Genomic DNA, 20,053 nt, shown 5'->3' with positions numbered 1-20,053 from the left:
CTCGCATAGGCTCGCCCGTAGTCGCCCCTGACTCTGTTGCCCTGGGGCGGCTGTCGAAACCCCTAAGGGCCCAGCCTTCGAACCCCTAAACAGTAGCGGGCTCGGTGCCCAGTTCCTTTGCCTGAAAGGAATCAGGGGGGTTATTTCTCTCCCTACGGTTAACAATGGCAGGCGCGTCTTTTGAGGCGGCTTTTTCGGGGAGGCGAAACGGCGCCTACTGCTGCTGTGGTCGGACGCGACGTGGCGTCAACCGACGGGACGTACCTGCACGCGCGATTAATGAGGAGGGAGTGGGCACGTGGGCGATAAGACCGGATCTGGATAACCGCGCCGGACTTTTTGGGGAAACTTCCCCGATTTCGTCGCCCGGTGGTTTCGTCTCGTCCCTGTATAAATACGCAAAGGGCCTCGCCCTCCCCTTTCTTACCTTTTCCGCATCTGCTTTCGCTGCCTCTGTGCCGTCGCTGAGAGCATAGAGCGCCGGGGAGGAGAAGGGCGAGAGCGAGAAACCGAAAGAAAGAGAGAGAGAGAGATTATCACCGTAGCAGCGACCTCCACCGCGCAATGGCTGGTGGTCCCGTCATCCTCCCGGTAGATCCCTGGGAGCGATCCGACGTCACCGAGGAGAAGCTGTAGTCGCTCGTGGAGGCCGGTCTTCTTCGCCCGATCACCGACCCTGATGAGCCGGAGTGGATTGCTCCGGGGGATGAGTCGGAGCCGAGGCCACGCGACGGCTACGTGGTGAGCTTCGTCGTCTTCCACGAGCGAGGCCTCGGGTTGCCGACGGATAAGTTCATGCGGGCGCTCCCGCACTGCTACGGCGTGGAGCTTCACAATTTCAGCCCCAACTCCATCGCGTAGGCGGCCATCTTCGTCGCCGTCTGTGAGGGGTACTTGGGGATTGCTCCCCGCTGGGAGTTGTGGCTCCACTTGTTCCGAGCGACGTTCACCACCAAGCCGGGGGGAACAAGGGGGGCTCGGAAGGTGCAGAGGGCCGGCGGCTGCACCCTTCACGTGCGCCAAGACCGACAGTCCCTCTACATCCCAGCCCAGCTGTCATTGTCCAACCGTCGTTGGTACGACAGCTGGTATCAAGATGTCTGCCTTCGCCCTTACCGACGACAAGACCCTGCGTCGGGTGAGAGAGGCGGTAGACGGGAAGCCGAGGATCGACGATTTGGCACCGTTCCCGATGCGCCCTTCACGGGGGTACATCTCACTGGTGAGTCGGATGTTGCCGATGCTTTCGCGGCCTTCTTGTTTTCCGCCTTTTTGTCTGCTGTCTTACTTCGTCGTTCCCGTAGGGGATAAGGGACGTGCGAGACTCCCCGCCGCTCGTTCCCGAGGACGCCTAGCTGCGAGCCGTGAACAGGGCGCGCGCCGAGGAGGAGAAGAAGAAGAAGGATGCCAAGGAGGCGAAACGCACGAAGAAGCTCCTCACGCGCGAAAAGCTGGACGCCCGTCGCCGGCGTCAGAAGCTCGACGGCCTCCCGTTGGAGCCGTCTCCCTCGTCGTCGGTGTCGGATTCTTCGGGCGACGGCGACGGGCGCGACGTGGGGATGGCCTGCCTGGAACATCTCCCCGACATTAGGGAGATGGTGCCCGGGGCGCCGGCAAGGAGCCTGACGCCCCTAGGAGGAGGAGGTGTCCCGGGGCCGATGGCGGCCCGTCCCGGGGCCGAGGCCGATATGCCCGAGGCGCGGGTGTCGGAGGAGCGTGCCGTCAGCCCGATGGGTCCGATGGTGGAGGTGGAGCGAGCGATGGTGGGGCCGACCCCATCGTCTCCACGAAGGGTTGAGGAGGTGCCGGGGTCCGATGGAGGCCAGCTGGCTCCGGTGGATACCGAGGCCGCGCCGCTGCCACCACCGGCGCCGCTGCAGAGGAGGCTGGCGGTGTCGAAGCGGCTGCATCCCCGTTCGCGGTAAGCGTCTTTTCTTGTGAAGTCCATAGTACTCCCTGTTTGTCCCTTGGTCGTATGCTGACCTTGGGAGTGTCTTTGCTTCCAGCCAGAAGCATCTGGTGGAGGATCCTGCCTTGGCGCCCCGTAAGGCGCTCAAGGTGAACGTTAGCTCCTCTGCCCATCAGGCGGCGGAGGCGCAGGTGAAAGGTCCTAATATGGCTAGAGGGGGGGGGGTGAATAGCCTATTTAAAAATCTACAAATCAACTAGAGCAATTTGATTAGTATGACAAATAGCGTAATGCAAACTTGCTCTAGCTCTACAAGGGTTGCAAGCCACCTATCCAACAATTCTAGTTGCAATGAATACTTAGGCACACAAACTTGCTATGTAATTACTCACTAAGAGCTCTCAACCTTGCTACTCTAAAGAGCTCAACTAGATGAATGTAAATAATAAAGCAAGCTCTCAATTCTAATTACACTAAAGAGCTTGTATCAACTAGTTTGCAAGAATGTAAATGAGTGAGTAGAGTGATTATACCGACGTGTAGGGGATGAACCAATCACAAGATGAATATATAGCCAATCACCGGGAGAATGTCAAAGAAGAGAGACAATCGATTTTCTCCCGAGGTTCACGTGCTTGCCAACACGCTACGTCCCCGTTGTGTCGACCAACACTTGGTGGTTCGGCGGCTAAGAGGTGTTTCACAAACCTCGTCCACACGATTGGACACCGCAAGAACCGACCCACAAGTGAGGTAACTCAATGACACGAGCAATTTACTAGAGTTACCTTTCGGCACTCCGCCGGGGAAGGTACAACTCCCCTTACAATCACCGAAGGCGGCCACGAACAATCACCAACTCGTGCCGATCCTCCACCGCTGCTCCAACCGTCTAGGTGGTGGCAACCACCAAGAGAAACAAGCGAAATCCGCAGCGCAACACGAATACCAAGTGCCTCTAGATGCAATCTCTCAAGCAATGCACTTGGATTCTCTCCCAATCTCACAATGATGATGGATCAATGATGGAGATGAGTGGGAGGACTTTGGCTAAGCTCACAAGGTTGCTATGTCAATGAAAATGTGCAAGAGTTCTCCCTTGAGCCGGCCATGGGGCTATAAATAGAGCCCCCATCAAATAGAGCCGTTATACCTCTTCACTGGGCAATACGCGCTCTGACCGGACGCTCCGGTCATACTGACCGGACGCTGGCCCTCAGCGTCCGGTCGCCCGATGGACGCCGCGCGTCACCAGCTTCAAACGCTGTTCGTCAGATTTCAACGGCTACAAAGCTGACCGGACGCTCCGGTCAAAACTGACCGGACGCTGAAGCCCCAGCGTCCGGTCGTTTCCAGTAAGCTCCCCGAGGCATGTTTTTTCGACCGGACGCGTCCGGTCCACCTTGACCGGACGCAGACCAGCGTCCGGTGCTCAACCCCAGCGACTGTGTCGTCTGACAGCTCGACCGGACGCAGCCCTTCAGCGTCCGGTCGCTGAGTGACCCAGCGTCCGGTCAGTAGACCGACGTCAGCATCATTTCGACCAACTCCATTTCAACTCTAACTTCTTCACCCTTTCTCAAGTGTGCCAACCACCAAGAATTTTGCATCCGGCGCAATAGAAAATAGACATTTCATTTTTCCAAAAGCGCCGAATCCCGCCTCGCAAGCTCGGCGGGAGGGAGAGCGGGACCCAAACCCATCTCAACCCTGCAAACACCTTGCGCACATATGTTAGCATATTTTCACAAATATTTTCAAGGGTGTTAGCACTCCACTAGATCCTAAATGCATATGCAATGAGTTAGAGCATCTAGTGGCACTTTGATAACCGCATTCCGATACGAGTTTCACCCCTCTTAATAGTACGGCTATCTATCCTAAATGTGATCACACTCACTAAGTGTCTTGATCACTAAAACAAAATGGCTCCTATATTTTATACCTTTGCCTTGAGCCTTTTGTTTTTCTCTTTCTTCTTTTCCAAGTTGCATTTGACCATCACCATGCCATCACCATTGTCATGATCTTCGTCATTGCTTCATCACTTGGAGTAGTGCTACCTATCTCATAACCACTTTGATAAACTAGGTTAGCACTTAGGGTTTCATCAATTAACCAAAACCAAACTAGAGCTTTCAGCAGGCTGGCGTGCAGCGTGGTGCGGCGTCGGGCGGGGCCGCTTCGGGGGAGGCAGCTGCCCAGGAAAAGGGTGCCGAGGCGGCCGCGGAGCGAGTGGAGGAGGAGGAGCCCACGCCTCGCGATGTCATGAGTCTTGGGGCAAAGGAGGCCGGGGCGTCCACCATTGCCGAGGCCATTGAGGGTGAGGTCGGAGCCCCCAAGGCCTCCAAAGTCGGGGCGGTGGACGCCGGGGCCACCGAGGTAGAGATGGCGGAGGCCGGAGCCTCTGTATCCGTCGAGGCCGAGGCGATGGAAGTGGAGACGGAGCAAGTTTTGGCGCCGCCCCTGGTTCAGACAATCTCGTCTGATGATTCCTCCCTCGGGAAGGAGGCGGCGGACGTCGAGGCGGCCAGTACCGTAGAGCAGCCAGTCCCAGATCCTACCGAGGGGAGTTCGGCCCTTGCCCGGCTACGGCCCGAGCCCCGTGGGTGGAACTTCCCCCCGTGTTTTCTGGCGGGACCGGGCTGATCCCGAGGGGGAACCTGTGTTCGCCCTTGAAGATATCATAGAGGGGGGGCGGTGGGATACCCTCGAGCAGTACCGCCAACTTGCAGTGCGGTCGTTGCAGACAGCGATGACTATTGTGGGACGGGACTTGCCCGGTGTCACCCAGGTAAGTACTTTTCCTCTCCCGTGCCGCGTTGTTTCCTCTCCGAGCCCCCTCGCAATGTTTGACGTGCGTTTTTTGTTTTGCCCCTTTAGGAGCTGGAGACCCGATCCCTTAGGAAATCGGTATTCCTACGAAGGGACCCCGTACCAACAGCTGGTCGTAGGACGTCGGCGGGGAGTGGCGTGCCGCCTCGGGTTCGCGTAGCGTCGGGGTGGCATTCATTGCGTCGTGCCTGGCGAGCGTGGCGAGAGCGGCTGCCCGGGCGCCGCCTGCGCCTGGGCTGCCGGGGCGTGACCTCATCGTTGGATGGTGGGGCTCGAGGGGCGAGGAGCACCATGTCGTACTCATGCCCCAGAGACATGAACTCTAGGCTCCCGAACCAAACTATGGTGCCAAGACACAATGGTCGTATGGGGTCTGCCATCCGGGTCCTGCTGGGACGATGAAGCTAACACACAGCTTCCCCTACCTGGCACGCCAACTGTCGGTGTTTTGGAACCGGGGGTCCCTCTACCGACGAGTGAATTTGTGCTGCGTGCCCCTAATCCCGGATGGTAATGCAAAGAGACACAAGGTTTATACTGGTTCAGGCAATCGAGGCCCTACGTCCAGTCTGAGAGATCGATCTTACGTTCTTTGCATCGGAGTGCTCGTAGTAGGGGGTTACAAGCTAGGTGAGAGAGGGAGCTAGCCCCAGGTCTCGGCGAGGGTCGTGCGGGCTGCTTGAGGCGTTGTTCTCAAGTAGCGTAGAAGTGTGTCGTTCTATCGGTGTCTTCGTCCTCCCCTACGAGGCCCAAGTCCTCTCCTTTTATAGTTGAAGGGAGAACGAGGGTAGTACATGTATCACTATGCGACGTAGTGTCAATAGAAGTGGCACGTCCGAACCCTGTGGCCTGTCCTGGTGGCGGCGTGGCCGTGGGAGCGATCCGTCCTTGGAGTGCTGGAGCGACATGGTTGTCCCATCAGGTCCTGTGTGTCGTAGGAGCCCCGGGAATGTCTCAGAGCGGATGTGACGGCGAACGTGCAAGCCCTGGTGGGCAGATTGTGCGCGAGGCCAAGGCCTGGTTGGTGCCGAGGCTCATGCTGCGGTGGGGTCTCGGCGGGCACGAACCCCGAGATTGCCGAGGCCCCGGTGCACAGTGCCGAGGCCTTGAGCGGGCGGCGAGTCGCGGGTGCAGCGTTAGGACATAGTGGCTGGTAACCCCCGTCACGCTCTGTCCCAGGTGCTGATCGTGGACACAGTTGTCGGTAACCCCCGCCGTGCCCTGTCCCAGCCGGTACGGCGTTGATGCGACTTTGGGTTGCATCGGCCATTCTGTGACGTTGAGCCGCGGTCCGGCGGGGATTGCGGGAGTCGTTGAAAGTATTAATGAGACGTGACGTGCTGTCGAGGTGGGGGCCGTCGGACCACGAACAAGCCGACCCCGAGCGACACAGAGAATAAGGCCTCGCACGAGACGGAGGTTAGGCCCCTTGCCGAGGCCTCCTCTGGGGTGCCTCGCACGAAGCGGAGTTGGCGTCGGGATGCCGAGACCTCCTGCTCCATAAACGGGGGCGGTGTGTCCGAGCCCTGTAGCCGGCCACTGTTGTGGTATGGTTGATGGAGTGGCCCCGTCCTTGTGTAGAAGTGACGCGCCGGTCATACTTGATCTTGTGCGTCGTGGGGCTCCAGTACAGCTTAATGCAGGGCATGGCGGGCGTCGTGCTGGTCATCGTGTGATGACGTCGTAGGGAGCTGTGGCTCCGCAGACGGCGAGGCCGAGCCATCGTGGGGGGTTCGGTGGACATGGATCCTCAGGCTGCCGAGCCCCTGAAGCATACCGCCGAGGCCTTGGGGGGAATTATTGATCCTGGGTGCTGATTCCAAGGCCACAGTATCTCCGACGTGGCTCCCCACGCTGCGTTGTTCTCGGGGCAGGGGTTGGTAGCACAGTGAGGCATGGGCATCAACTATGTGCTTTAGTGGTTAGCACAGTGGCGGGTAACTCCTGCCCAGTCCTGCCTCCTGTCCCGTCGGCCATTCTGCTGTACTGTACCGAGCATGCGGCCGATGTCAGGGCAGCAGTTGGCCGAGTTAATGTGACACGACGTTTTGTCAGAGGGGCGGGAGAAGGAAGAGGCAGCGGAGTACTGCCGGGCCTGCCTCGCGCGAGACGGAGAATCGGCGGCCCGGCCGAGGCCCTCGGTGGGGGGTCGCTCGAGGCCAGTGGTGAGGGGGCCTCGGGCGAGTCGGAGAATCGGCCGAGGCCAGTGGTGTTTAGCTGGTTTCGACTTTTTCAATGTCTAAGCAGCCGTTTTTTAGTTCGTGCTTAGGGTACCTCTTCTCACCGTATCCGACACAATTTTACTGCCATACTACAGATGCAATATTTAATCTCTTACTATCAAATATATATATCATTTCGCAGCTCATCTGCCACACTAGCACACCTTGATCAATTCAATTGCGTTCTCCGTTTACGGAGCTGCTCTTGTCCAAATCTCTCAAGAACTCCGCGAATGCCATTTCAGAAGACCCGCCTTCCATAGTAGCCCCCAATGCCTTCTCCCTCGCCACCGCGAGCCTCTCCCGAAGAATCCTCCCTTCCTCACCCTCCATCACCAGTCTCACCTTGGCTTCCACCTCCTCCGCCCTGACGAACTCTTCGTACCTCCCCAGCGCCACCGCGATCTTCATCTCCTCCAACATGAACACCTTGTTCAGCCCCTGCTCCGCGTACAATGGCCAGCATATCATGGGCAGCCCCGACACGATGGCCTCGAGCGCCGAGTTCCACCCACAGTGCGTGACGAATGCGCCGACCGCCTCATGCCGCACCACCTGCGCCTGTGGCACCCAGTTCTTCACCACCATGCCTCTGTCTCTGTTCCTGTCCAAGAACCCTGCGGGAAGCAGCCGCCCCAAGTCCGGGTCCGGTTCGGGAGACTGGCCCTCTTCTTCCGGCGGGCTCCTCACGACCCACAGGAACCGGTGGCCGGAGCTCTCCAACCCGCGGGCGATCTCCTGTAACTGCGCGGCGGAGAAGGCGCCCTTGCTGCCGAAGCAGAGGAACACGACGCTCCGCTTCGGCTGCGCGTCCAGCCACGCGAGGCACTCGTGCCTCTCGCCGCTCTGCCCCGTCGTGCTGCCGTCGTTGACCAGTGGGCCGATGCAGAAGACTCTCGGCGTCGGCCGGCCAGGCACGCAGACGCCGTCGCCGAGCGCTCGCAGGGCCCTGGGCTCCAGCCAGTCGAAGCTGTTGACCAACACGCCCCTCCCCTCCGGGATGCGCTTCCACTGGTACATCCGGACCTTGGTCGCGTCGCTGTCCCTGTCCCGCACCGTCCACGGCATGTCCAGCGCCTGGATCGGCGGCATGCCGGGGCAGCGCACCAGCGCCTCGCCCATGTCCCTGAACGACGACGGAAGGGTCGGGTAGAGGTACGGCAGGTTGAGGAACACGGCGAGGTCCCCCGCCGCGGAGGCGAAGAAGAAGTAGGCCGGCACGCCGAGCTCCGCCGCGACGTCGAGCGCGTCGCCGCAGAACATGTCGAGGAGGAGCGCGTCGACGGCGCCGGCCAGGGAGTCCCGCAGGAGGTCCCGGAGCGCGGGGTTGGCGAGCTGGAGCGTGTCCAGGTCGCGCTTCACCGGGTGCGCGCCAACGTCCGGGCTGGCCGGCGCCGGCAGGAGGCGGAACGCGATGGCCGGGTTGGCCGCCGCGAGGCGCGCCACCGCGGCGGCCGACACGGCGTCGGTGTCGGGCGGGTCGACCACGGCGATGAGCGCGCCGTGGCCGTGGCGCAGGAGGTGCTTGGCCAGCTCCACCATCGGGATCAGGTGGCCGACGCCCAGCGAAGGGTAGAGCACGAACATCCTCTTCTTCCCCGTCATGGTGCTGGATCGGTGGCGTAGCTCGAGCTTCAATTCGTTCGCCGGACTGGGGATCTCGTGGTTATGGTTGGAATAGATCTGGAACCGATGTCCGAGGATGACACCGTATTTCTGGAAGAAGGGTCTTTTGGCAGGGCTCTGGCTGGCGCAACTGTCCAGGGCCGGCCCTGATTTTTTTGAGGCCCAGGGCGAAACCATAATCCGGGCCCTTTATACATACATGACATTGATAATACTAAATGTAAATACATTATATATAAACACTTAACTGCGGATGCAATATCATTATTCATATGAAACAATTCATAAATATTAAATTACCTTAAAAATTCATATATTAAATTACCTTAAAAATTCCTTCTAACATTCCTCGATGCGAAGTCATTGATGATGGTATCAATATCAATCTCATCCAACAATCGCTTCTCAATGCATAATGTTGCCAAACCATTTAACCTCTCTTGAGACATTGTAGATCTCAAATAGTTCTTCAACAATTTTAGTTTTGAGAAGCTTCTTTCAGCTGATGCCACAGTCACAGGCATAGTAAACAAGATCCGATAAGCAATGGAAGCATTAGGATAACAATCAGCCTTTGTAAGAAACTCAAAAATCTCCATAGCTGTCATGGGTGTATCTGGCAAAGTGAATTGTAGAACACTCAACTCGAAAATTAGATCATTTAAATCAATGTCAGATGAACCATTTAGAGAGAAAACTGCTGCTAGTGTTGTGCAACACAACTTTAGCTCAGGACCATCTAATGCCTTCAAGTTTGCTGAACTCATTAAAAATCCAAATAATTCTCTGAATGATTCCAATTCTTGAAATCTAGTCTCCAATGAACGGACTGCCATATCAATTATAACCGCGAAGTAACTAACTTTAAATTCCTTCTCACCTTCCAAGAGTGCTTCCTCACTATTATTTTCATCAAAATGCTTCTTTCTAAGAGCACGTCGCTTTACTGGGAACGATGGCTCGACACTCATTTCATATGCAATTTTCGTTGCATTGACCTTACTGGAAGCATACCCATCATTTCTATAGGTTTTAAAGTAATCCATTATGCCTTGTATCTGCTGCATGGTAGACTCAATGCACATAGATGGTGACTGCAACTTCTTGCTTACTTTATTGATAGCAAATAAAACATCATGCCAAATAACCATGCCAAATATAAATTCAAAGCTGCCAAGTACTTCAAATAAATTCTTTGCATCACTTCTATCCTTTGGTTCTACATCTCTATCTTCACTCAATGCAAGTAAAGCTGCTCTTAGCTGAGGAGCTTGATATCTAATTGCTGCAACACTTTTAATACGACTCTCCCAACGTGTGTTGCACAAAGATTTCACAGTTAAACCATCAATATGATCAAGCAAAAATTTCCATCTTTTAGTAGAACCAGCAAATAAGACATATATCCGTTGCACAATTCCAAAAAAGGAGTCAGCTTTGCTACAAGACTTAGCCATATCACAAAGAGTAAGATTAAGACTGTGGCAAGCACATGGCATATACAAGGCTCTTGGATTTATATCACGCAATCGACTTTGAACTCCCTTGTGTTTTCCTTTCATATTAGAACCATTATCATAACCTTGTCCCCTAATGTCATCAATGTTAAGACCAAAGGACTTAATGGAATCAACCAAAACATTGAAGAGCCCAGAACCAGATGTGTCATCTACCTTCAGAAAACCAAGAAAGTACTCCTCTATTTTAATTTTACCTTCACTCATGTTAACACATCGAACCAACAAAGTCATTTGTTCTTGATGACTAACATCTGGGGTGCAATCAAGAATAACTGAGAAATATTTGGCCTCTTTAACAATCTTGATGATAGAATTTGTAATGTCAGAAGCCATAAGAGAAATCAACTCATTCTGAATTTTGTGGCTAAGATAATGATAATGAAGATCATTATTTTGAATACGTCTAAGATGGTCTTGCATTACCAAATCAAACTCTGCGACCATCTCAACACAAGCTAAGAAATTGCCATTTTGGTCATTATAAAGCTGCTCGTTAGATCCTCTAAAAGCCAAATTACGTCTACCAAGGAATTTTACAATGGCAACTATTCTCATCAGTACTTGCCTCATGCGCTCTTTCTCCTTGGAGATTTGCTGCTGTAACTCTTTATCAATTGTCTCTTGTTTGCCTAACCTAGTTCTCAATTCATTCCATGAGTTCATATTGGTAATATGCTCAACAGTAATTTCATGTTCCTTCAGCCTCTCATTGATATGTTTCCAGTCTCTATACCCATCATTCCCCAATGAACTCTTGCACTTTTTAGAATTAAAAAGCTTACAGCAAAAGCAAAATACTTTATCTAAGTGTTTGGAATAAACTAGCCATTTCCTGTCACGTAGCTCTCCATTACTCATTTTTCTATGATAATGAGAATATGCAAAATGCCTTAAATTATCGTCGAAAGGGAATACAATATTATCTTCTCTTATAGGCCCCTTTTCAACTAATATATCCCTTGCTTTGTTATTAAGATTATCCCAATTTCTTGGATCATAAATATCCATGTGACACACCGGTTCCTCATCAAGACTAATATTTTCTGTAGTATTTGAATTAAATATGTGCCCATCATTACTCACATTGTTTTCTTCCATGTTAATGCCAACATTGTCATCAGGAGGACCTTCATCTTCTGGAATAATCTGTGTTGGTTCCTTCCAGACAACTATCGCCAACTCGTTTAGATCTCTTGAAGTGTTTGGATTATTCTTCAAAAACTTATGCATAGAACCTCTCTGTGATTGTATGAACTCATCTATTCGTGCTTTCTTTTTCCTTTTCTCACTGCCGGAAGCATACTTTCTTGATGACATGATGCTGTTAAGATTTAGAGAAACAATTAGCTAAAAAAAGTAACTCATCTAGACATCTACTCGCGTTGCTGGCTCAGTGTGGCTCACCGCGATTCGTCGTCGCTCGTCTGGGTCGGGCAGTGTGACGGTGTCGCGGAGATCGCAGCGCGTCGGCAGCGTCGCGTGGCGTCGAGTCCAGCGTCTCGCGGAGTCACGGTCTCACCTCGCGCCGTGCCGCCGTCGCGCAGGCGCAACAGCCGCGCCCTCGCGTCTCACGTTGGCACGAACACTGTATAAAAATCACGCACGTGCATCAGTGAGCTGTTCCAGTTGTAGCCATCCCCAGGACTTGTCCATTTCTGCACATTTTGGCATCGATACTGCTGTGTTACGCATGTTACCATTCCCTCACCTTTCAAAACTGCAAAATTCTGCTAGCTGTCTGACATGTAATGTAAATAAGCAAGGCACTCACGTTCCAGGACTCGGACGCGAGAATAATCCGCGATTCCGATTTCCGAGCTAGTACTAGCTACCAGTCTACCACGGGGGAGCTAATTAATCGCGAAGACGATAAAACCGAAGACGAAGCGAAGGGGAGAGGTGCGGCCGTGCGGGCGGGCGGATACCTGCTAACGCACGCGAGGCGTCCGATGTCGGCGGGCGGGGGGAGGTCGACGACGGCGCAGAGCACCTCGTCGGGGAGCACGGTGACGTTGTCGGTCGCCGCCGCCGCCGCGCGTGTCGCGTCCGCCCGCCCTGGAGGACTCTGCGTGTGGGCGTGTGGCTTCTCACGGAAGCTAGCTCTTTCTTTCTTGATCTTCTCGCGGATGCCAGGAGGCCCAGGACTGTAGGCCAGCAACGTTCTGGGCCAAATCCAAATACTAATATACCTGCAAGCCTGTATACCTGGTGTTTGCATACTTGGGGTGGGGCCCTACCTAGTTGGGGGCCCAGGGCGGCCGCCCCGCTTGCCCGCATCCAGGGCCGGGCCTGCAACTGTCGGCCGCGCATGGGCCTATAGGTGCCACGATGGGCCGGTGTCTGCGAGAGAGAGGGAAGGAGAGGGGAAAATGGTGAACAGTACCCTATCGGCCCATGGACGGCCGATAGGTGAACAAGGATGGAAACCGGAGCCCTGTCAAAAAAAAAAAAGGGTCTAAAATTGTATGGACCGGGGTCCTTTTCTCGGTAGTGGACTTGCACCTCTCTCAGTTCGCGGTTTGGTCTGTGCCTCGGCTGGTGCTGGTTGACAAAAGTACCGTATCATGGCTGCGCGTGCGACGAGGAAGGACACACGCAGCCAGTTTCGCCTCATCATGGTCATGGGTGGGCGGGTGGCCAACTCCGCCAACATAAGTACGGTTCGTCTGGCTGTAGCTTGTCGTAAATAATCGTAAATTTTTAGTTAAAATAGTATTTTTCTCTCACACAAATCAATCAGCAGTACTTTTTCATAAACTAGCAACGATAAAAACCAGTTTCGCCGAAGCCCGGAGGTCTTGGCCGCTTGGGTACCGCCGTACAGGCGTAGAGCCGTACTGCAGTCGCTTACAGCTTCCACTCGTACCCATGGACGCTGAGGGCCCGCTTAGAACCCGAGATCCACCCCACCCCCTGAATGTTATAGATTTTTTTAGTGAAACTGAGCTGATTTCTTGCAATTTCCATACGCCTCTTCTGAAATTCTGTATTCCAAATGTACCCTTCTTGTACATGTTTCGCTGGATTGAATCTCATCGGCTCGTTCGGCTGATCCAGTATGTGAAGGGTGTTCAGCTGATTTTGACTGATTTAATAGTGTTCTCTAAGAGAGAATAAATTGAGAGAAGCCGAGCTGAACACGCTGCGTATCTGTTTGCCGAGAACAAAAGACTCGCCTTGAGTGACGCCGTCACATTCCTTGGCTCACCTTTGCCTGCATGCGTCATGTGTCCTGCGTCACTAGCTGATCGTTCTTTAAAAAACGATAAGGGCTTCACCAATCCACAGGCTAACAAGTTTGTTGTCCTCAGCTAAAAATAAGGGTACCTGTAGGTAAAAAGAAGTAGATCTCTCAAAACTCACAACGGAGGCAGCTCGTTTGGTCTAACACAACCGAACAGCTTTACCTCTTTCCCTAACGCAAGTATTCAGTTTTATTTCCTAGGGACCAACGAAGGAACCTTCCTTCTCTCGCTACAACGATGCTTTATCTTTTTTTTTATTCCTCAAATCAGGTAGCACAAGTTGTAGAATCTAAAAGTACAACCAATCACACGTCTAACACACACCACTAGAATGTACGCTAGATCTAAAACCTATACTACCCACAGCACACGTCTATAAGATATTCATGAAGAGCTTCACAAGCGAAGCGTCTAACCCACACCACACACCACTAGAATGTAAACGCACGTCTAACACACACCACTAGAATGTACGTTAGATCTAGAATCTATACTACCCACAACACATGTCTATAAGATATTCGAAGACACGAGCTTCACAAGCGAAGTGTCTAACCCACACCACACACCACTAGAATGTAAACGCACGTCTAACACACACCACTAGAATGTACGTTAGATCTAGAATCTATACTACCCACAACACATGTCTATAAGATATTCGAAGACACGAGCTTCACAAGCGAAGCGTCTAACCCACACCACACACCACTAGAATGTTCGTTAGATCTAAAACCTATGCTACCCACAATAAACGTTTACAAGACATTCACGAAGTATTCATGAAGACTAACACACACCACTAGAATGTACGCTAGATCTAGAACCTATACTATCCACAACACATGTCTACAAGATATTCACGAAGATACGAGCTTCACAAGCGAAGCGTCTAACCCACACCACATACCACTAGAATATTCGTTAGATAAACGCACGAAGACACGAGCTTAGGATAGCTGCATAGAAATGTAGGAAAAAATACCCTAGCTGAGACACCAGCGCCAAAGACTCGAACGCTGGCGAGCAAGAAGCCAGCCACCAGCTCTTGCCACCCGCACTACGTGCTGTCCTCAACGATGCTTCATCTTTTTGCCAGATGGAGCAATCGAGTATCGACTCCTCTACAAGAAGCTCTGTCACTCTGAGAGACTACTACTCTTGATGATATGAACTTGAGCAGATGTGGAGGTTGAGACATTATTGTTTATTCTATCCCATTTCCAATAACGAGTGGCTGCTTTAGTGTCGGTATGTTTAGAGCACAAAGATGCATCGATAGATTCATAATTTATATTTAGGTCATTTTAGCAAGATGCAAAATATACACTTTATGATGCTTTAATTAGGACAAAGATAAACAGTATACATTTTTGTAACGGAGGTGGGATAATGTCTTATCAAATAGTGGCTCGGCTAGTTCAACGGTATCTTGAAACACAAACTTTTAGTTGCTTGCTACCATATATAATAGTGAATGCCACTTCTCGTTTCTAAACTCTACATTGTAACTTGTGGAATAATGTTGTGGTACTTCCATCATGATAAAGTCAGTCCACTAGACAATGATAACCTTTGGCCAAGATGTTTCTAATCATACATTTCAATCTATAGAAAGCTTGCTGCAAGCCCAAACTAATCTAGATCACCACAATGGAGATATTTGCCGAATAAGGATGGAGGTTTATACATAGGTTATGTTAAAAGGTGTTGGGTCTCATTCTGCACTTTTGTTCATTGAACTATAAGCTTGTTTTATTGTCAAGGCAGCTATTGTAATAAGGAATGGCTAAAACATCACCCTGGTGTGGAGGCTAGAATACAACTATTCCATTATTAAAAAAACTAATCTGGATCGTTTGAAGGAGAGCCCTTCACCAAGGAGAAAATAGATGGCGCAGTTCAGCAACTACCTTGGGATAAATCGCGGGCACTAGATGGTTCCAAATTTCCTATAATGAGTTTGTCAAAAGGAAATCATGGCTCTTGGTAGCACATGACTAGTAAATTCCATTTCTCACAATCAATATAATAGATGAAAATAGAAGAACATAGAGTATGCTTCCACGTTTAACTCTGTTTATGGGGTTTTAATGTCGAGTTTTATACTCTAGCACGAGGAAAGAGACGTTAGTGATATCCCAGGCTTACATTCGAACTGTTCAATTCCCGTTGGACATTTTAATCACAAAGATGAAAAATTGCCACCGAAACATTGCTGCTTCGTATGTTGCGTGCAACACCGACTCCCATTGAAACATTGCCACCATGTTTCGTATCTTACGTTTAGTGGTGGTGGCCCCGGAGTGAGTGGCGTGCTGAAATACTTGCAATTTATTTATTTACAACTGCCAACAATGGCCGGTGATTATGAATGCCACTTGAGTGAATGACACAAAGGCCTACCAAGAGTGATAGTGGTGTGCCCACACAGTGATGTCACAGCGGTAGTGTATGGGAAAAATGGCGGAGCAGTGGGCTATGTACATGGCGGCAGTGCTCCTATACCCCATTTTTCATTCTTTTCATGTCTACATCTTTTTCAACTAAATTGTTGTTCAATATTTTTTTCCAAAATTTTGCTTCAGTTGCTTATTTTCTACTTTTTGTTCCATTTTTTCTTTTCAAAACGCCGCTTGGAAAATTTTAAACACTATTAACATTTTGTTCACATAGAAATGCCCATATGCTTTCAGTGGCCGTTGGACCTGGTTCTTTTGTTCAATTCTGGCCATGAACCAATTCTCGTGTGCTTACCGAACGGCAAACACGCGTACGCTGTTGGTTTGACTGCAGTCTATTGGGTCACTAGTGGAGGGCGCGCGCCCTTGCGCGCGACGGCGGAAGGCCCTAGCTTGGTTCATGGTGTGGTGGCATTGTAACGGAGGATAAGGATGGAACATACAGCAGCTGTGACGGTGCTGGTATAGGCTTGAAGCTTTAGGTGTCCTATGAGTCCTTTGCAAAGTCATACAAAATAGTGGAAAAATATCTAATAAAACGCTGAAAAGAATCTCAGTACTCTTAACGGCTGTCGGGTACCATAAAAAGGGGTCCCATAAGCAAGAGTCGAAAAGATTGCTTAGACCTTGTAAAAATCGAAACTAAGAAACAACCACCGGCAAACCCCCACCTTATCCGAGGCTCGGCGGGACCGCCCGGCCCACCTCGATCAATATCCGGGCTCACCCGAAGCGGGCTCGGCCCAGAGCGAAACCACGAGGCCTCGAACAAGGAACCAATTCTCCGCCTTGCTCGAGGCCCCGCCCGTCAGGCCTCGGACGAGATACCGATTCTCTGACTCGCCCGAGGCCCCGCGCTACGAGGCCTCGGACGAGGACGTCGCATCCAACCAACGCGTCCAACCACTCCCGCGACGTCAGCCGAATGATGGCTCGATACAGCGGAGTGGCCGACGAGATGGGAGTCACATCGATGCCACGCCGTCTGGGACAAGACGGGGCGGGGGTTACCGGTCGCTGTGCCCACGACCGACACCCGTGCTGCACTGTGCTGCCTAACCCCACCTGCTCCAAAGACAGCGCGGCATGGAGAGTCAAGTCTGGGTCTCTATAGTCTCGGAATCAGCGTACAAGACCAACTGCTCCCTCCGAGCCTCGGCTATCCGCCTCCGGGCCCCTGTAGCCTCGGGACTCGCGCCCGCCGAGCCCCCCACGATGGTTCAACCTCTGCACTGACTGGACCTCGGCTCCCCACGCCAGTCAAACATACAGCGACCAGCACGTCTCCAACAGAAGAAGGCGCGCATGTCATCACAGGAGCTCCCACGTCGCATAGGATAAGGCGTGACCGGCGTGTCGCTCCAGTGCACCGAGGACAGGCCGCTCCACCGACCATGCCGCCACAGTGACAAGCTACAGGGCTCGGACATGCCGCCTCTGCTCACAAAACGCCACGTAGCAAATCCATGTACCGCCCCCGTGCCTCCCTTTGACTATAAAAGGGAGTGACCGGGGCCGCTTCTAGGAGATCGGAGACAGACAGACACCACGCATGCAAGCAACGCACAACGCTCTGTAACACATACTCTTCCTCACTGCATGAGATCAACATCTCAAGCAACCCATGCCGCTCCATGCAGAGACCTGGGACAAGCTCCCTCTCTCGCCCAGCTTGTAAACCCCTACTACAAGCACCTCGGTGCAAGGAATACAAGATTGCACTCTCAGACTGGACGTAGGGCACCTATTGCCTGAACCAGTATAAACCTTGTGTCTCTTTGCATCACCATCCGGGATTAGGGGCACGCAGTACACTTTCACTAGTCGGTTGAGGGCCTGCCGGTCCAAAACACCGACAGTTGGCGCGCTAGGTAGGGGAGATACTGCATGTCAGCTTAATCATCCCAACAAGTTCTGGATGGCAGACCCCGCGCGACCACTGCGTCTCGGCACGATGATCTGGTTCGGGAGCCTAGAGTTCATGTCTCTAGGATGTGAGTATGATATGGTACTCCTCACACCCAGAGCCCCACCATCCGACGACGACATCACGCACCAGCAGCCTAGGCGCAGGCGGTGCCCGAGCCGCCGCTCTCATCGCGCTCGCCAGGCATGACGTGGGCGGGACCACCCCGACACCGTGCGAGTTTAGGGCGACACACCGTGCTCTACCAGTATCCCACACCTGGTTGTTGGTATAGAGTTCCTGGTTGGGGACCTGTCCAGCTTAAGCCTGGGCAAGGGAAAGACGCCGGTGGCGTGCGGCTACGCCCCATCATCAAGCTCTGCCCCGCCACCTCCTGAGGAGTCGACTCCAGCGGAGCGCAGCCCGGCGATGGCACCATCCCTGTACCCCTTCGAGTTGAGCAATGCCGCCACCGCCTATGCTTCCGCTCACGTGAAGCCCTCAGGACGCCACCAACGTTTCGCCCTCGACCTTGTCGCCACGACCTCGACCCACACCCACGCTGACTCCTCGGAGGAGGACGAGGTGTGGGCCGGAGCGGACTTCTCTGGGCTTCATGACCCTGAAGCCATGCGCCGCTTCATGGCCGCAAGCAACTACTGCTTCGGCTACTCTGACTCTGATGACGAAGACACTTACGATCCCACTCGTGAGTGCTTCAACATCAAGCTCAGGATGCCGAGAGCGAGCGATGAGAACGAAGGGGCAAGCAATCGCTCCCTGCCCCGCGAGGGGGTAGGCGACGCCACACCTCCACGCGTCGAGCCCCTAGCGGCGTGGAACGAGAACCCTGCCCATGAGAAACTTCAACGCCTTGACTTGGAGCAGCTCCGTGAGCTTTAGGCCAAGGTCGAACAAGACTGACTCCTTCTGCATTAGCTCCGAGACACTCTCGAGCGAGAGCAGCGGGGTCACGGTGATGGCGGAGCAGCCCGGCGGAGGGCTCGCGACATCAACCACCGCATCAACAATGACGAAGGGGGCGAGCAACCCCCTATCTTCAATCACGCTAGCCAGAACATCGCGGTAGCAGTAATGCTACTCCGAACAATGCCCGAGCCCTCTACCTCAGAGGGGCGACGGGTCCATGGCAAGCTCCGAGACCTCCTTGAGACCACCACGGTACAGTAGGCCAAAAGTTCCACCTCTCGATGGCGTGGGGGCGCCTCAGACCTACCCACGGCACTGCCTCAGCAGGATAGAGAGGCCTCGGGTCGTCCCAAGCCTACTTGGGCACCAAGAGCCAACAAGGCCCCCTCGGTGCACGACCGCCTCGATGATCGACGTGAGGCGCAAGGCGACCGCGATGTGGTCAGCAGGCGATGACGCCACGACAACGATGGGCCCGCCCGAGGCTACCACCTGCACTGAGGCGGTTGCTACAATAGTGGGGAGTACCGCAGTCCTTCTCCTGGGCCACCTGGCCCTTGACTCTTCAGCAAGGCCATCCGCGACGCCCACTTCCCGACCCAGTTTCGGTAACCGACCAGCCTTTTGAAGTACAGTGGCGAGACCAACCCCGAGCTGTGGCTGGCCGATTACCGCCTGGCTTATCAGCTAGGCGGCACGGACGATGACCTTCTCATCATCCATAACCTTCCCTTGTTCCTATCAGACTTGGCGCGAGCCTGGCTCAAACACCTCCCTCCCTCGCAGATCCACAACTAGCGCGACTTGGTAAAGGTCTTCATCGGGAATTTCTAGGACACATACGTGTGCCCCGAGAACTCCTGGGACCTCAAGAGTTGTCGCCAGATGCCGAACGAGTCTCTCTGAGACTTCATCCGATGCTTCTCCAAGCAATGCACCGAGTTGCCCCGCGTTGGCGACTCAGAAATTGTCCAGGCATTCCTCTTCGGCACCTCCTACCGAGACCTAGTCCGAGAGTTAGGCCGGAACATACCGACCACGGCGGCCGCACTCCTTGACATCGCCACCAACTTTGCCTCGGGCAAAGAGGCTGTCGGGGCCATCTTCCCCAACAACGACACCAGGGGGAAGCGGAGGGACGAGGCCCCCCAGGGCCTCAGCCTCCTACCTCCCCAAGAATAGGAAAAAGGGTCGCTAGGGGAAGTAGGAGGTACTCGAGGCTAGTCTAGTCGCAGCCGCAGATCGCAAGAATCCCCGAGGCCCTGCCAGAGGCCCTGGGCTCTTCGACGACATGCTTAAGAAGCCCTGTCCTTACCACCAAGGCCCGGTGAAGCACACCCTCGAAGAGTGCACCATGCTCCGGCATTACTACGCCAAGCTCAGGCTCCCAAACAATAA

The 20,053-nt window shown here is 53.4% G+C and overlaps 2 protein-coding genes across 2 annotated transcripts; both read right to left on the bottom strand.

Moving 5' to 3' along the window:
• Positions 1 to 7,045: 7,045 nt before the first annotated feature.
• Positions 7,046 to 8,769, bottom strand: LOC136517443 (anthocyanidin 5,3-O-glucosyltransferase-like). The gene has a single exon (XM_066511003.1). The coding sequence runs from the start codon at positions 8,767 to 8,769 to the stop codon at positions 7,141 to 7,143; it is 1,629 nt and encodes a 542-aa protein (XP_066367100.1). The 3' UTR covers positions 7,046 to 7,140.
• A 149-nt stretch (positions 8,770 to 8,918) lies between these two features.
• Positions 8,919 to 12,735, bottom strand: LOC136516002 (uncharacterized). Its single transcript, XM_066509426.1, has 3 exons — positions 12,671 to 12,735; positions 12,038 to 12,274; positions 8,919 to 11,433 (listed from the first exon to the last, which is right to left on the bottom strand). Exons 1-3 carry the CDS (start codon positions 12,733 to 12,735, stop codon positions 8,919 to 8,921), a joined length of 2,817 nt encoding a protein of 938 aa, XP_066365523.1.
• Positions 12,736 to 20,053: the final 7,318 nt, after the last annotated feature.

Source organism: Miscanthus floridulus, chromosome 17, assembly GCF_019320115.1.
Source record: "Miscanthus floridulus cultivar M001 chromosome 17, ASM1932011v1, whole genome shotgun sequence".
NCBI classification, from domain to species: domain Eukaryota; kingdom Viridiplantae; phylum Streptophyta; class Magnoliopsida; order Poales; family Poaceae; genus Miscanthus; species Miscanthus floridulus.
The sequence above is the reverse complement of the archived record's forward strand: the minus strand, read 5'-3'. Positions and strand labels throughout refer to the sequence as shown.

Excerpts from the sequence above, each read along its gene's own strand:
- LOC136517443 (XM_066511003.1), bottom strand. The coding sequence starts at position 8,769 with ATGGTTTCGCCCTGGGCCTCAAAAAAATCAGGGCCGGCCCTGGACAGT.
- LOC136516002 (XM_066509426.1), bottom strand. The coding sequence starts at position 12,735 with ATGACCATGATGAGGCGAAACTGGCTGCGTGTGTCCTTCCTCGTCGCA. Across the intron at positions 12,275-12,670 it reads GCACGCGCAGCCATGATACG|AACGTTGCTGGCCTACAGTC; the intron begins GTACTTTTGTCA and ends GATTTGGCCCAG. Across the intron at positions 11,434-12,037 it reads CGCCTCGCGTGCGTTAGCAG|CATCATGTCATCAAGAAAGT; the intron begins GTATCCGCCCGC and ends AAATCTTAACAG.